The sequence below is a fragment of the Notolepis coatsorum genome (genome assembly GCF_963971535.1).
Source record: "Notolepis coatsorum genome assembly, chromosome: 10".
NCBI classification, from domain to species: domain Eukaryota; kingdom Metazoa; phylum Chordata; class Actinopteri; order Aulopiformes; family Paralepididae; genus Notolepis; species Notolepis coatsorum.
In genome coordinates, this window is record NC_140174.1 from 17,543,529 (window position 1) to 17,561,108 (window position 17,580).

The 17,580-nt window shown below is 46.4% G+C and overlaps 1 protein-coding gene across 1 annotated transcript in view; it reads left to right on the plus strand.

The window, feature by feature from the left end:
• pth3r (parathyroid hormone 3 receptor) overlaps nt 1-11,984 on the plus strand; it is a gene marked incomplete at both ends in the record, with an annotated part of 50,314 nt that extends 38,330 nt beyond the window's left edge. The window contains 4 exons of the mRNA XM_084322937.1: nt 6,749-6,843; nt 9,051-9,192; nt 9,337-9,378; nt 11,538-11,984. Of these exons, the coding sequence (XP_084179063.1) occupies nt 6,749-6,843; nt 9,051-9,192; nt 9,337-9,378; nt 11,538-11,984 (726 nt within the window). The remainder of the gene's footprint in view (nt 1-6,748; nt 6,844-9,050; nt 9,193-9,336; nt 9,379-11,537) is intronic.
• Between the last annotated feature and the right edge of the window lie 5,596 nt (nt 11,985-17,580).

Sequence of the window (17,580 nt, forward strand, 5' to 3'; positions counted from 1 at the left end):
GGCTTGTCGCCGATTCGGAGGCGACAGGGGGGTAGGTCAGCCATCCGTGGTATGCTGGGCTGCGCGCGCCACTTACGGCAGTCTAGACAGGTTCGTTGGAAGCGCCGTACTGCTTCTCTGCCTTGCAATATCCAATAACGACGTCTGATCTCCGCGAAGACTCTCTCTGCTCCTGCGTGGTGCACATCCTCGTCGTATTTCTTTATGATCAGCTCTGTGACCTTGTGTCGGCTGTTCAAGACGATCGGGTGCTTAATGTCATCTGGTAGATCGGGGGCTCTCCGCAGGCGACCACCCACTCTGATGAGATTATGTGCGTCACTCTCTGGTGCCAGGTGAATCAATCTGCTGTCTGATGGGACGGGGTTTCCTCCCTGTAGACAGTCTAGCTCATCGGGGAACGAGTCTCTCTGGGCTCGTTGTAGTAGAAGAAGTTCTGCTTCTTCGTAGTCAGCTGCTGACATGTCAGTGGTGGACTGAATCTCTGGGTGGTGCCGCAGGAATGTTCTTTGTTGCGCACTCTCTAGGGTAATGCAGTCATCTATGTTCGGGTCTGTGGAGGCGACAGTGCTCAGTCCACAGAACATAGGCTTCTTGTTCTCAGCCTCCTCTCTACTTGCTTCCCTCGGGGTGGGCGTAGGCCAATCTCCTTCCGGGAGCTGGAGGAATGCTGGTCCGTCACTGTAGATGTTGCGACGGGTTAGGTCATCCAGGGACATTCCCCGGGTGATGACGTCAGCTGGGTTGTGTTTGGTATCCACATACCTCCAGCTTGCTTCTTCTGTTAATTCTTGAATCTCGGTGACTCTGACTCCCACGAAGACTTTGTATCTGCATGAATCAGACTTAATCCATGTGAGTACTGTCGTGGAATCTGACCACAAGATTGTTCTATGCACCGGAATGGTGAGTTCACGTTGGATTAACGTGGCTAGATGCGCTCCTGCGAGGGCTGCGCAGAGCTCTAGACGTGGGATAGATTGTTGCTTACGTGGGGCTATTCTTGAGCGGGCCAGTATGAAAGCAGTGTGTATCTCTCCTCCCATCTCTTGGGCACGCAAATAGGCAACCGATCCGTAGGCTACTTCGGAGGCGTCGCTGAAGACGTGTAGCTCAATCTCGCATGTCTCTGGCCTCACTGTGGATGGGAAGTAGCTGCGGCGTATATTGACACCTGGGAGTGAGCGGAGTTCCGTCTCCCACTCTCTCCATGTTGAGGCAAGGTGTGCGGGTATTGGGTCGTCCCAGCCCTGGTCCTTGTCCCATAGTGCTCGTACAATCATCTTTGCCCTGGTGGTGTAAGGTAGAATACATCCCAGCGGGTCATATTGTCTGGCGAGTGTTCTGTACACACTCCGTCTGGTGGTCGGTATCGCCGCCGACCTTCCTTGCTCTGGAGCCAAGGGTTTGTGTCTATAGTGGAGCGAGTCTGTTTTGAAGCGCCAGACTAATCCTAGTGTCATTTCTTGGGCTTCTCCTGGGATTGTCGCCATCCAGGTCTCGCTGCTGGCAGCCTTGTCTGCGGAGGAGAGGCTGCGCAATACGTGCGGGTCACTGCTGGCCCACTGCCTGAGATCAAAGCCTCCTTTGATTAGGGAGGCGCGTAACTTGATTAGGAGAGCCTCGGCTTCTTCTTGAGTCGAGGCGCTTTGTAGACAGTTGTCCACGTAGAAACTGTTCTTCACACTGTGTTGGACCTTGAGGTTGCGCAATGCTGGGGGGTCGCTGCTGGCCCGCTGCCGGAGATCAAAGCCGTCTTTGATCAGGGAGGCGCGGAGCAGCGCACGACGTCGCCAGTCAATTTTCTTCTCGGCATGCTGCAGGAGTGTGGTGTCTCCTTCTTCCACTCTGGAGTGTAGGCAGCTGGTGGCTGCTGTTCGGTTGAGAGATTTAGCAAGGGGGCCTTGTAATGTCCATCCTAGGCGGGTCTCGACTGCTGCAGGACAGCCTCGGGGGCCTGTATGGACCCGGTCAATCGGGACTATGAGTTCTGCATGGTCGGAGCCTATCAACAGGGTCGGGGTAGCGCCGTCTATGAGCGGGATAGGTAATTGGCGCAGGTGCACATATTTATCCATCAACTTGGTGACAGGGTAGGTGTACTGCGAGAGTCCTATTTCTTGGCTGGTGAAAGCATTTGTGATCTTGTACCGTCGCTCTGGCTGCCCGTTGGCTGCGATGGTGAAGGAGACATTCTCGCCCTTTATCGTCTTTAAATCTCTTCTTATTGTCCGAATCGTCATTTCGTTCTTGCTCCCCCGCAGTCCCAGCTGAGTCGCAGCGGAGGCGAGCAGAAGGGTCTTCTCTGACCCGTCATCAAGGACGGCGTAAGTGTCCATGACTTTATCCTGGTAGCTCAATGTCACACGGACTACCTTTAAGAGCACTTGAGCTCCGTTGCTGCTGGCGGGGTCAATGTACATGACACTTGCCTTGGTGCCGCTCCGTGGTGCAGGTATAGGCCGTCTTCCGTTACTATCGTGTAGTATATCTAGATGGGCTCCATCGCACCGGCTGCACCTTTTCTTTAGGCGGCATTCGGCTGCCATGTGGGGCCGCGCACATCGATAACAGCGCCGGTTGGACTTTATCCATTGGCTCACTTCTTCTGCATTCATCTTTGTGAATGAGTCACATTGTGACAGCCAGTGTTCTTTCTCACAGTAGGGACACGCTATCTTCCACTTCTCCTTTCTCGAGGGGGTGCTGTGACTCTTACTGCTCGGTACTGACTCTGATTGGTGCATGACAGTCACCGATCTTCTTCCATCACTTATTCTCCTGGGTCCCTCTCTGGAGCTTGGCGTGCTCCGCCCGAAGGTGTCCAGTCGTAAGCTGCTGACCTCTCTCGCCAGGAAGTCGGCCAAATCAAGGAGGGATGGCTCGGGGCCGTCGGGATCTCGGTAGTCCCTCTGCCGCCGAAAGCGCTCCTGTCTTGCGGGTGGCAGCTTCTCCAAAATCCTCTCAACGTTAGAGTTGGCGTACAGCTCATGCCTGCCCTTCTCCCGTTGAGCTCCCAGCATCCCCACCAGGGACTGCACTTTGATTGACAGGTCGTCTAGTGAGCGATTGTCTGTGGCTGGGGGTAGGCGGTCAATATGCCTTATCTCCTGGATTACGTAATCCCATATACGTCCATATCTTTGATCCAGCGCTGCAAGGGCCGCTGTGTATGGGGTCGAGGAGGTAGCATAGGCTAGCGCTATATTGTGCGCTCGCGGTACTTTCAGGTGCTTCAATAATATTGCATACTTGTGGCGTTCATCAGCGACATCCACCATCATTGTCTCTAAACACATCCGGAGCTCCGTGTACTGTGCTCGACTCTCATAGGCGAAGTCTGGGAATGACGGCGTGGCGTTGTATGACGCCGTGGATGGCTGATACATCGGCGAGCGTTGGGGGAGAGACCTCCTGGGCGAGTCCCCTCTTGCGCCTCGCTGTGGGCTGGTACTGGCAGGGTACCATGGCCCGCTGGTCCAGGTACTGTTCCTCGGGGCTGGTCGTGCGTCGTGCTCACCCGTAAATAGAGTCGGGGGTCTGTAGCGCAGCGCCGCGGGGGTATAGCCTGGACTGTATGGGACCTCCTGGTCCGGTGGAGTACTGTGCTGTCGTCGGGCTTGGTTCTCCTCTTCTCCCTCTTCTTCTTCTATCAAATCTTCCAGATCCTGTAATCGTTTATTTAGCTTCTCCGCAGTGTAGGCCGCTCCTTCCTTGTAGCTGGGTCTCGCTTGGACCGGTATGGGAAGGGGATCTGCGGGGGGTCTAGACTCGGTCTGTTGGTCAAGTTCAGGGTCGCTTGCTCGTTGCGGTGACGCTGCTCTTGACTGCTGTCTCGACGAGTTCCTTGAGCCCCTGGCGGAGGGAGAGGGAGTTGTCCTTTTGATCAGCTGCTCTATTAGTTGCGCTTGTAGTCTGTCGCGCTCTGCGTCTCTTTGGGCACCGGCTGCGGTGCGCTGGGCGTCGGCCCGGTCTCTTGCCATATTCTCTTCCATCTGGAAGCGTCTCATCTCCAGACTTGTGCGCTGTTCTTCGCTCCGTTGCTGTGCTTGGAGGTGTTCGCGCTCGCTGGTCGCCTGTGCTTGGAGACGTTCGCGCTCGCTAAGCGTCTGTGCTTGGAGCCGATCGCGTTCGGTAGAGGCTGTCAGGCTGACGAGGAACGCCTGTTGTAGTATCCTCTCCGCTTTGCTGGGGGAAGGCGGTAGTGGAGGTGAGCCGCTCCTGCGTGAACCGCTCCTGGGGGTACTCGTTGGGGAGTCCTGGAGCTCTAGTTCCTCGGCGCTCTCCTCTTCTTCTTCCGTGCAGAGTTCTCTCTCTGTAGGGTTGTCTTCCTCCCGGGGCGTGTCGGGGACTACTTCTTTAGTAGTGGCGGGGGGTAAAGGCATGTCAATTCCCTCCTGGTCCCCACCGTGGGCTTGGTCAGTTACATTAGGACCTACTAGGGCCTCTGTGGTCGGGGAAACCTGGTCGTTAAGGTCAGACATAATTTTACTTTCTACTTTTACCACGTTTACCGTTTGTCGAAGGCTAGGTAGTTGACTGACAGTGTAAGCCTCTAAGTACTGAGGTGTCTGTCATCTGCGCCGTGGGCGTTCTAGGTTAGGAGGATCGTTTCGTGGAGTGTTCATCATAGGCCATTTCGATATTAATAACACTATATTAATATTACACTAGTTACCATCCGGCTCGAAGGACCAATTGTAGCTGAGGGGTACAATTCCCTGACTGTATTGTTAGATATGATATTTAATACCACTACCTCATGTACTTTAACTTCTGGCCACCCAGTACAAGATATAAGTATGATGAACACTTTCCCACCTGATGAAACGAACCAACACAAATGTACCAAATCGAATATTTAATACAGCAAAAGGTGTATACAACATTCACTTAATTACATTTATGATTTGAAATATTGAATATGCACTTTTATGGCAAATGAGTATTCGTAGGTAAATCAACATTGAATGTCCAATCTCTGGTTGCGCAGGGAGTAAGTATACAACCTGGAATATTTAGGAAACAATAGCGATGGTACTTAAATGATTATAGCTGGATACACTAAGGGGGGGGGGGGGGGTCCCGCTGGTTGTAAGACAGTAGGAGGGGGGGGGGTTAGAGAAGCCGCTGGCGGTATCCCATCTGGCCGACGGTGTCTTGGGAGAATCCAAAGTCTTGGACACAGTGCCCACAGAACCTCGGGCCGCAGACGAATACAGCTGGACCCTCTGTGGAACGGTATCTGCCGGTCCACAACGGAGAGACGTGGTGTGACCTCACGTGTAGAGCGCCGCCTCACCTGGAGTCCTCTCCGGGGGGTAATTCCAACACTCGACAGTGTTGGCCTTTATCCATGGAATAATCAAAGCACACAAAGCATAATCCAAGAGCCGTGGAAGGCTCGCCGTCGTCGGGTAGAGTAATCCAATATACAGGTCCAGTCGCTCTTGACCCGGAGCTCCTCGGATGCAATCACCACTAGGGGTCTGACCAGCCTGGATAAGCGTCCAGATAACGTCAGGAACGATGGGGGTACTGATAACTGTAGGACTCGAACCGAACGATGCACCATACATAAATAGACTATTATTAGCTTAATAGAATACGTCCAACTCGACGGTATGGTGCCAAACTATGACCATTCAACTATTAATCTACACGATATCTCAATGCCTATTCTGGGCCAAGTAGGCCCTACTACACCGCACGTGCGTCGTGGGGAGGCTTTTGCGTCTGTCACTCTGTTGGAGGGTAAAGAACTGGACTAAAAGAAAGTTCTACTTTACGAGCGCCATATATATATGCGCTATGAACAAATAGTACCATTCGTATTTCGCCCGGCATATTACTGCGCGGAACCGGGGGTTGCCTCGACATGTTAGGCGGCACGATTGAACTTGGACCTAGGGGTATGGCAACCTGGCGCCAGGTTCTCGTCCAATGGTAGAATGAAACTATTATGGGCTGTTTAGTAGAAACGGGGATATTCAATGCATATTGTACAAGGAATATACAGGGGATATCAAACGATATACAAATACAATTAAATATATATATATAAATAAATATACATATTCGGTTTAATCTGATCCTTCACAACAGATATGATACCCATAACTGTGTCCTTTATGATAGATATGATACCCACTACTGTGTCCTTTATGATAGATATGATACACTGTGTCCTTTATGATAGATATGATACCCGGCCATAACTGTGTCCTTTATGATATATATGATACCCACCACTGTGTCCTTTATGATATATGATACCCACCACTGTGTCCTTTATGATAGATATGATACCCACCACTGTGTCCTTTATGATAGATATGATATCCATAACTGTGTCCTTTATGATAGATATGATACCCACCACTGTGTTCTTTATAATAGATATGATACCCACCACTGTGTCCTTTATGAAAAGGTTGAATGGCCTTTTCTGGTTGAAAAGCGTAGCTATCATTGGTATTTGTTTAATTTTAAAGACATCATTGGTAAACTTCCCTCTTACATCACAACACTGTTGGAGTCTTGGAACCTATTCTACACGTTCAAATGACTGGTTGGTTCTTAGCGTTCCTCCAGTTTGCTCTGAACCAGAAAAACAGTGTTTTCCTTTGATGCTTCCAACACCTGGAACGCCCTCCGACTGAAGGTTCTTCCTTCTCTTGCTGTGTTTAAAAGTATGACCTCCGACCCGCTGTGTGTCGACTTTACGTTTTATGTTTTGCTCCCGCAGGTCAACTTCTTCCTCTTCCTCAACATCATACGAGTTCTGGCCTCCAAGCTGTGGGAGACCAACACGGGAAAACTGGACCCGCGGCAGCAGTACCGGTAGGTGACCGAGCAGCAACATTACATACAGTGTCATTAATATTGATTGATTGAGGGGCGCTCCAGTAGCACACCATATAGTGCGCTGAGTCGCGAAGCGGTCGTCCCGGGTTCGCTTCCCACACCTGGTGACCATTTGCAGCATGTCTTCCCCTCTTCTCCTCCCGTTCTCCCCCTCCTCTATCGGTCCTGCGTGACCAGGAAAAAGCTGTAAAAATGCTAAAAGATCATTTTGAAAAAGAAATATTGATTGATTGATTGATTGATTGATTGATTGATTGATTGATTGAAGTTTATTTAAAATATGCAACATAACAAACAAACATCAAGTATATAGCCTTAAGCCGTTCAAATAATAAATGTATATACAAAATAAAAAATTACAAAGAACAAACAAAAAAGTCAAACAAATTTATATATATTTTTTTACATATTTGAAAAGGAGTGGGAAGAAGCATACACTTATTTAATCCCACCCCTATTTACCCATCAGAACATACTATATTTTATTTACTAATTCATACATTACTAGACTTATATTGAAAACATTTACTTAGTTATTAATATTTGCTAAAACTCTGTTACCCTGTATAGTTCCTCTAGCCATTTTTTATACATATATACAACTATATACCTACATATGCACATATATACATTTATATATAAATACATACATACATACATACATACATACATACATACATACATACATACATACATACATACATACATACATACATACATACATACATACATACATACATACATACATACATATGGTGGTGTAGTGGTTAACACTGTCGCCTCACAGCAAGAAGGTCCAGGGTTCGAATCCCGCTTGGGGACCAGGTTTCCATGATGCCAGTTACCCAGGTGGGGTATCTCCCAGGCCTTTCTGTGTGGAGTTTGCATGTTCTCCCCGTGCTCGCAAGGGTTTCCCCCCCCGATAAGATAAACCCAATGGAAAAACATGCACAACAACAAGATCGCTAACGCTGTGGCGTCCTTGACGAAGACGGACAGGAGCACTTGGATTGGTCCCCTGGCGCGGCTCACGTGGCGCCTGTCTGCTCCCGGCTGCCCTTGGGGGGGAAGGACGACGGGATGGGTTAATCGCAGATACGCATTGTATGCATGGTTCGCATGTGTGCCAAATGATGACCTCGGAGCAGGTCCTAAATTATTATTATTATTATTATTATTATTATACATACATACATACATACATACATACATACATACATACATACATACATACATACATACATACATACATACATACATACATACATACATACATACATTATACATACATACATACATACATACATACATACATACATACATACATACATACATACATACATACATACATACATACATACATACATACATACATACATACATACATACATACACATACATATACAGTCAGGTCCAGAAATATTCGGACATTGACACAATTGTCATCAATTTTGTCTCTGTGCACCACAAAGGACTTGAAATGAAACAATCAAGATGTGCTTTAAGTGCAGACGTCCAGCTTTGATTTGAAAGGGTTAACCCTTTCACCACCACACTATAAGGTTAACCCTTTACTATCACACTCTGGTAGTAAAGGGTTAACCTTCTGTAGTGTGGTAGTGAAAGGGTTAAAAAGGAGGAGGCACGTGTAGAAACTGCACATGACAGCCTTCTATCAGCATCCATTCACGAGTGATTAGAACATTGGTTTCCTATCGTACAACCTTGTATCGCATTGTTCAAGGCACCTTGTGTATACTATTTACTTTTACTCTTACGCATAGTATACACAGTATATTCAGATTCAAATTCTTTGTTGCCTATATTTATTGTAACATATAATATAACCGATAGGGCACACAGACCCTCATCTGCACTTTTGTTTACACTGTTTATTTTTCTCATATTTTTATATTCAGATCTAATTTTGCCTATTGCCTATATTTATGTCTTTCTACTATTACCCTGCCCATAGTTGTACCCCCCTCCCCCCCTGTTGCTATGCCGCCCCGGGGGGGTGAAGACATTAATATCTTATATCTCATGTGTGTGTGTGTGTGTGTGTGTGTGTGTGTGTGTGTGTGTGTGTGTGTGTGTGTGTGTGTGTGTGTGTGTGTGTGTGTGTGTGTGTGTGTGTGTGTGTGTGTGTGTGTGTGTGTGTGTGTGTGTGTGCCTGCCTACAGGAAGCTGCTGAAGTCCACACTTGTTCTCATGCCCTTGTTTGGAGTGCACTACATGGTGTTCATGGCTCTGCCCTACACTGAGGTGACCGGTCTGCTGTGGCAGGTGCAGATGCACTACGAGATGTTCTTCAACTCCTCCCAGGTGAGATACACCGTACTGTAAAACAACACACACACACACACACACACACACACACACACACACACACACACACACACACACACACACACACAGTTGTTAATTATGTGTGCCCCCCCTCCCTTTGTTCTTTATCTTATTTTATAGGGTTTCTTTGTAGCGTTCATCTATTGTTTCTGCAACGGGGAGGTGAGTACGTTTTCCATTCAATGACTATTTATTACATTTAGCCTGTAGCTGTCTATACTACTATGTACTATGTCTATACTAATATGTACTATGTCTATACTACTATGTACTATGTCTATACTAATATGTACTATGTCTATACTACTATGCAATATGTCTATACTACTATGTACTATTATGTCTATACTACTATGTACTATGCCTATACTACAACCTACTATGCTATATGTCTATTCTACTAGGCCAGGGGTGGCCAACCCGCGGCTCGCATTTTTTTTTAAATGGTCCATTTGCATGTTCTTGGGATCTGAATCTAGGGACATAATTATATGGATCAGTGTCAGAAATAGTGTGTCTGTTACTAGGCTTGAGTAAATTGTAATGAACCAAAGGAGAATATCAATTCTATTTAATTTTTTTTTTATCTTTGACTGTGAATAACACCATGCTAAAATTGACCAGACCGGAACAATCTAAGCAAATGAATAAATAAACAGAAGGTTTTGTAGATACAGTACTGAATTCTGCCATCTTTTTTGGGGTAGGGTAGTTTTTTTTCGAAATTCGAAAGCCCTGAGTCTCTTCCTTCAAAAGACTACACTCACTTTTGGCTGTGCCACTTCCTCCTGTCAATATGCGCCGGTTTCCGACTCAATGCCCTGAGATTTCTATAATCCTATATTTCACTAATAACAGTTAAAATATTTGGTAAACAAACGTAATTCTGAAAATATACACTTTTACTGTATATCTCGGGCTTAAGAGGTTAACCCTGTGAGGCCCAAATTAAAAAGACATTAGCAACTTCAGAGGCCAGAGGGTGGGACATATAAACACATTTACTCAAATAGCATTGTGAGGCTGAACAACAGGACCAATTGACTATAGGCCTACATGTGCTTAACATTTTTTAAATAAACATTATTATTTTTTATTTTATTTTTTGTATTTCTCTTTCTCCAATTTTCTGTTTTTCTCCCGTCCCAATTTAGTCGCCGTGCCAATTCCCCCCCTCCCCTACCTGGCTGCTGTATGCATGTTCTCCTACGAGTCGGTACAAGGGCGTCCCGAAGCCGACCGCATGCTTCCTCCGATACGTGTGGCGACTGCCAGTGACGTCTTTTCACTTGGCAGCGAGGACTCTCATTGGTGAAGTGTAACGCGTCGGAGGGCACACTATCTCCACCAAGTCCTGCCCCCGCTGAGCAAGCGCCGAGACCTGACCTGTAGGCGTTGCTGTCCACAACGCCAGCTTCCCACCCACCAGCTTCCCACCCCCTAATACTGCCAATTGTATTAGTATGAACGACCAGCCAAGCTGGTAGCAACGCCGAGAGCTGGGCTCGAACCCAGCATCTCCTGCGTTGGTGACGAGCGCAATCTCCGCTACGCCACCTGACCGCCCTATAAACATTCTTTTTTTAAATGGCTAAAAGTGATTTTGTAATTTTGCAACCGTGGGTCTCACAGGGTACTTTTAACCCTGTGAGGCCCAAATAAAAAAGACATTAGCAACTTCAGAGGCCAGAGGGTGAGACCTATAAACACATGAAGGGTGCCGTGACTGAAAAAAAAGGTTTAGAAACGCTGGTATATGGTGTGGCTCTTTGTGGTACCACAGTAATTTTTGTGGCTCTTAGTCTCTGACTGGTTGGCCACTCCTGTACTAGGCACTCAAGACTGTAGCACTCAAGTTCAACACTGTTTGAAGAACAATCTTTCTTATCCTTAGCTGCCAGAGTCGTACCCTTCCTGCTGACCTGTTGTACACAACTTAGCGGCAGCTAAATGACTAAACGACTGAACGACTGAACGACTGAACGACTAAACGACTAAACGACTAAACGACTAAACGACTAAACGACTAAACGACTAAACGACTAAACGACTAAACGACTAAACGATTAAAGGACTAAACGACTAAACGACTAAACAACTGAATGACTGAATGACTGAACGACTAAAGGACTAAAGGACTAAAGGACTAAACGACTAAACGACTGAACGACTGAACGACTGAACGACTAAACGACTGAACGACTAAACGACTGAACGACTGAACGACTGAACGACTGAACAACTGAACGACTGAACGACTGAAGGACTGAGCGACTGAAGGACTGAGCGTAAAGACTCTGCTCCGCCCCCTCGTTTCTCAGGTGCAGGCGGAGGTGAAGAAGGCGTGGCTGAGGCGCAGCCTGGCGATGGACCTCAAGCAGAAGGCCCGGGTGACGAGCAGCGGGGGCGGCAGCTGTTACTACGGCGGCATGATGTCACACACCACCACCCACAGCGTCAGCCTCTCCGTGGCCAATCCCAGGGCTCTCTCCCTCAACGGGGGTGGGCCCGTGGCGACGACGGCGGCGGGGGCGGGGGGCGTGGCCGCGGCGGGGAGCGGGGCCAGGCAGCAGCGCCCCCTCGCCTCCTTCCACCCGCTGACCAGCCTGCCCGGCTACGTGCCCAGCGACACGGAGACGCCCGCCGCCAGGAGGCCTGGGGGGGCGGGGCCTGGAGGGGGGGCGGGGCAGACATCTCCCACCCACTCTCTGGGAGCAGAGGACCCGGGAAGCACCTTGTCTCTGAAGGAGCTGGAGACTGTGTTGTGAACGTTACCGGTGGATGACCGGAGGGTTTAGACTGTATATAATACACTGACATCCAGGAAGAGATATCCAGACAGTATATAAACTATAGACCCATATCCTGTTTATATCATGTCCACTGGTGACTTCAGTCTGGACTGGTGACCTGCTCTCGGAGGATTAAGATCACATTTCATGTTACGTCTCCCACGCGTCTTAAGGACATGACGGCCAATCAGACGCCGGGGGACGATAAGACTCGGCGTCATAACCGCGGAGACATGTTTTTCATGGTGATAAAGTACTGGATCCGTGCCCTAAGTCCCTTCAGGCGTCACACGCGGACCGGGCGGTTGGATTGCGGACGGATTCGTGTCGTATAGTGATCTGTTTTGATCTGTTTCTTCTTCCGTTCTGTCATGTTTTGATCTGTTTCTTCTTCCGTTCTTTCGTGTTTTGATCGTTTTCTTCTTCCGTTTTCTGTCGTGTTTTGATCGGTTTCTTCTTCCGTTCTGTTGTGTTTTGATCGGTTTCTTCTTCCGTTCTGTCACATTTTGATCGGTTTCAAAGTCACGGAACAGTTTGCTTTAGAGTTTTTTCTACTGTCTTGCCTTCTTCTGTGTGTCTGTCCGCTCTAACAACCAATGCACTCACACAACCGACTGCGTGCGCTTCACATGTAATGTGTTCAATACGTTAGATTTTATCGAGTAGAAAAGTGACAAAATCTAGACGTAGATGAGGCTGAATCTTCTAAAGAGTTGATGTGTAGTCTGCACCATGTGTTTCATCTCAAATGTAGATAGAAAAAGAAAAACCTGTTTTTATATTATAAATAATCGCACATTTAGCGTTAATGCTCTCTATGTTGCATTGGTTATTATGGGATGTTTGTGAATGATGGTTTAAAAAAAAATAAGTGTAATATTTATTAGAGAATAATTTATACACCATTTATTAAAAATTCGTCTTTTTTGTAAAAACACATTTCTTTTGTCTCTTTTAGGAAATGGTTGAATGTTTACATTCAAGAATATTAGTACATTAATATCCTTAAAGGGGAATTCCACTCTGCGTCTCTCTTGTATTGATGCCATGCTTTACTTCAGAGTAAAATGTGCTCTATTATTGTCAGAGATATGTCCCTCAACTACTGAGTGTGATCCAGCTTCCTGCTTGACAAAGGACTGGCTATGTTCACACTGCAGGCAAACAAGTGGCCCAAATCAGATTTTTCTTTTCTATTCGACTCAGATCAGTGTGAACAGCACAAATCACACAAATCTAATCTTTTCAATTCCGATTTGGGCCACTTTCTACAGTATGTGGTCCTAAATCAGATACAGCAGGTCTGATTTGTTTTAATTAGCTGGCTTCCACTGCTTTGATTTGATTTGATCTTTATTTATCTCGAACATTTCAACCACAAACACACAAATTTGTAATAACAAAAAATAACAAAAACTAAATAGAAAAAAAACTAAATAAAATAAAATATATCTTCCTAGACATGGAAGCAATAATCAACATAGCTCAAGACAAATGGTTTTGTTCGAGAAGGGACAGAAAGAAGCTAAGCTTATCTGGTCTTGCCCCTTCCTTACAATATCATATTAATATGTTATAAATGATCTATCAATATCAAAAGATAATATACCTATCCACTACATCAAAAGATATATAAACCTGCATTCAACTTGTAAATTCATGTGGGTCAGTTCAGGAGCAAAGTGACCAGTTCACACTGGAATCTGATCTTGACCACATAAAAATAAATGATGTGAACAGTCAAACAAAGAAATCAGATCTGAGCAATAAATCAGAATGGAGCACTTAGGCCTGCAGTTTGAACGCAGCCACTGACATGTCAGACAACGGCAGTCGAAGGTTGTCACGCCTTCCAAACACACATGAGGAGGGGGGAGGGGGCTCTGACTTTATCAGGTTTGATTGATTGATTGATTGAAAACTTTATTAACAGATTGCAGAATGGGTACAGTATAGTACAGCTCAATACACACAATTGTCAAGGGGATGCAGACCAGAGAAAGACTTTCGTCTTGTTTACATCAGGGTCCCCCATTTTCAATTCATAATGAGATTCAAATGACCTGCCCATTGTAGTTTTATTTCATTTAACTTCAAACCTTTATTTCAATTTGTACGTAAGACACTGAGGTTTCCCTCATTTACATCGACGACAAGATTACAAAACAAGAATAAACAATAAAGAGACAGTTACAAGTCGACACACAGCGGTCGGAGATCATACTTTTAAATGCAGCAAGAGAAGGAAGAAGCTTCAGTCGGCAGGTCTTTACATTCAATTTAGTTCTTCTGAGTGAGGCTACGTGTCGTTATATTATTATTATTATTATTATTATTATTATTATTATTATTATTATTATTATTATTATTATTATTATTATTATTATTATTATTATTATTATTATTATTATAGATTATTTAGACCAGGGAGGGAGGTTCCCTCCATGCGCTCGGTGATGACATCAGTACTTACAGCCAGACGGTATTGTGTTCGGAGGTGCAGATTATTTCATTATTTTACTGTTACAACCAATAAATGTAAATGTTTTAACTTACAGTAATCTTTGTTGTATATCGTAATCTTTACTCGTTTCCATGGTAACGGCTACAATATCCATAAGCCTTGACAAATCTTCGACCAATCACAAGAGCACAACTACTCCACTCACCGCCATCTTTGTTTTCATTGTTCGCTATGAACATTTACATCACATGAAAACTATGACATTTAAAAACGATCTGAGTATAATGGTGTATTCTGTCTGTTGTTTTGACTATTTTGGTTCGCTCTCGACTGCTCTTGAAATGTACTTCTTTGTGCGTTTAGGTGCACAGTGTGACTTAGTTCCTCAAATGTAAAAATGCAGATCTCATTTAATTACGCTAATCTCTACTCACGTCAAACGTCAGACCAGTTGATTGAGTGAACTCCATGTGAAGTCTATCTTGCAGACCAAGCAGGTCTTAGAACGATCACATGACCCCTCTGATCTTAGAACCATCACATGACCCCTCTGGTTTTAGAACCATCACATGACCCCTCTGGTTTTAGAACCATCACATGCCCCCTCATCAGGTCTTAGAACCATCACATGACCCCTCTGATCTTAGAACCATCACATGACTCCTCTGGTCTTAGAACCATCACATGACCCCTCTGATCTTAGAACCATCACATGACCCCTCTGATCGTAGAACCATCACATGACCCCTCCTCAGGTCTTAGAAGCATCACATGACCCCTCTGATCTTAGAACCATCACATGACCCCTCTGATCGTAGAACCATCACATGACCCCTCCTCAGGTCTTAGAACCATCACATGACTCCCCGGGTCTTAGAAGAGTTATTGAAGTGTATATTGGTTCTACATAGAGGGTTATTTATAGGCGTATATCTATAGGGTTCTTCCTCTTTGGGGTCATGAACGTGCACAGCAACCTTCATGCCAATCCGGCCATTACTTATCGAGATAACTCGACCACTCACAGACAGACAGACGGACACACACACACGCATGCATGCACACACGCACACACACGCACACGCACACGCGCACACGCACACACACACAGACAGGACCAATTACATAACCCCAATGAAAGATAATCAACACAGACAGACAGGCGGCCAGGAGGAGTTCACCTCTGAACATTTGACTTACTGCGAGGAACTGAAAACAGGCTGCTGTCATGAGATCACAAGGCCTCGCAGCCACTCAAGTCCCTCCAAGGTAAACAACACTGTCCGAATCACACGGCAATCTTTCCATCTGGTCTGCAAGTGAGACTCACACCCTGTTTACACTGATGTGAAAAGAAAAGGCTGTGGAAAGTGAGACTTTCCTGTGATCTCTCTCTCCTCTTTTTCTCTCTCCTCTCTCTCTCCCCTCTCTCTCCTCTCTCTCTCCTCTCTCTCTCTCTCCTCTCTCTCTCTCCTCTCTCTCTCTCTCCTCTCTCTCTCCTCACTCTCTCCTCTCTCTCTCTCCTCTCTCTCCTCTCTCTCTCCTCTCTCTCTCCTCTCTCTCTCTCCTCTCTCTCTCCTCTCTCTCTCCTCTCTCTCTCCTCACTCTCATCTCTCTCCTCTCCTCTCTCTCTCCTCTCTCTCTCCTCACTCTCTCTCACCTCTCTCCTCTCTCTCCTCACTCTCTCCTCTCTCTCTCTCCTCTCTCTCTCCTCTCTCTCCTATATCTCTCCTCTTTCTCTCCTCTCTCTCCTCTCTCCTCTCTCCTCTCTCTCTCTCCTCTTTCTCTCCTCTCTCTCTCCTCTCTCTCTCCTCTCTCTCCTCTCTCTCCTCTCTCTCTCCTCTTTCTCTCCTCTCTCTCCTCTCTCTCCTCTCTCTCTCCTCTTTCTCTCCTCTCTCCCCTCTCTCTCCTCTCTCTCTCTCCTCTTTCTCTCCTCTCTCTCCTCTCTCTCCTCTCTCTCTCCTCTTTCTCTCCTCTCTCTCCTCTCTCTCCTCTCTCTCTCTCCTCTTTCTCTCCTCTCTCTCTCCTCTCTCTCCTCTCTCTCTCCTCCTCTCATCGTTCTCTCTGTTGTCATTTCCAAGCTGCCAGGAAGGGGGGGGACTCCCTTCAAAGAGGTAGCGGTAGAATTGAGTGGATTGACTTACTACAAATGGTGTGTGTGTGCAAGCGTGTGTGTGTGTGTGTGTGTGTGTGTGTGTGTGTGTGTGTGTGTGTGTGTGTGTGTGTGTGTGTGTGTGTGTGTGTGTGTGTGTGTGTGTGTGTGTGTGTGTGTGTGTGTGTGTGTGTGTGTGTGTGTGTGTGTGTGTGTGTGTGTGTGTGTGTGTGTGTGTGTGATGGGCAGGGCCGTATGTCTGGTTTCAACACTGGGGGGGACACTTTAAGCGGGGGTTCTGGGTGTCCTCTCTCAGGACGTTTTGAGTGTCAAACACTTCGTTTCCTGCATTTTGGTGAACTTCAATTCATGGAGGAAATGTGTTTATTTATGTAAAGGAAAATACAACCTGCAGGTGACAAATGGAATATAATACAGTGAGTGAAGTGTTTGACTCTCTAAGGCTCTCAGGCTTCACATTTACATTTAGTCATTTGACTGAACACTTTTATCCAAAGCGACTTACAAGTTCTGTACGACAAGCAGGGCTGGACTGGGACCAAAAATTGGCCCTGGCATTTTTGGCCCAGACCGGCCCACCATAATCGGTCGGACACCACCCACCAGTACACCATCCTTGCGGTCCCTTAGACCTACTGTACTATTCCCAACCACTACAAAGCTGGGTAGTAAGTGCCATGGACAAGTGTACCAGTGCAAGTGGACCAGTGTACTCACTCACTCTTGGCTGAATTCTGTTTTGGGTGGTGATGTAAAAACATCTGCATCATAGCAGGCTCAGGATGGGCAAAGTAGTCTATAGCCTGTTCATCCCTGTCTCTCTCCTCCACAACCTGGCTTGACTAGACATAAGGAGAGAGAGAGATGATTACAATTAACTGGTACATTCAGGTCCAGAATTGTTGGAATTCCCTGACAAAGATGTGCAAAAAGCTGTACAATTTAAACAATACCATACTGGTAATGAGCAAATAGTTGTTTATTCAATGAATGCA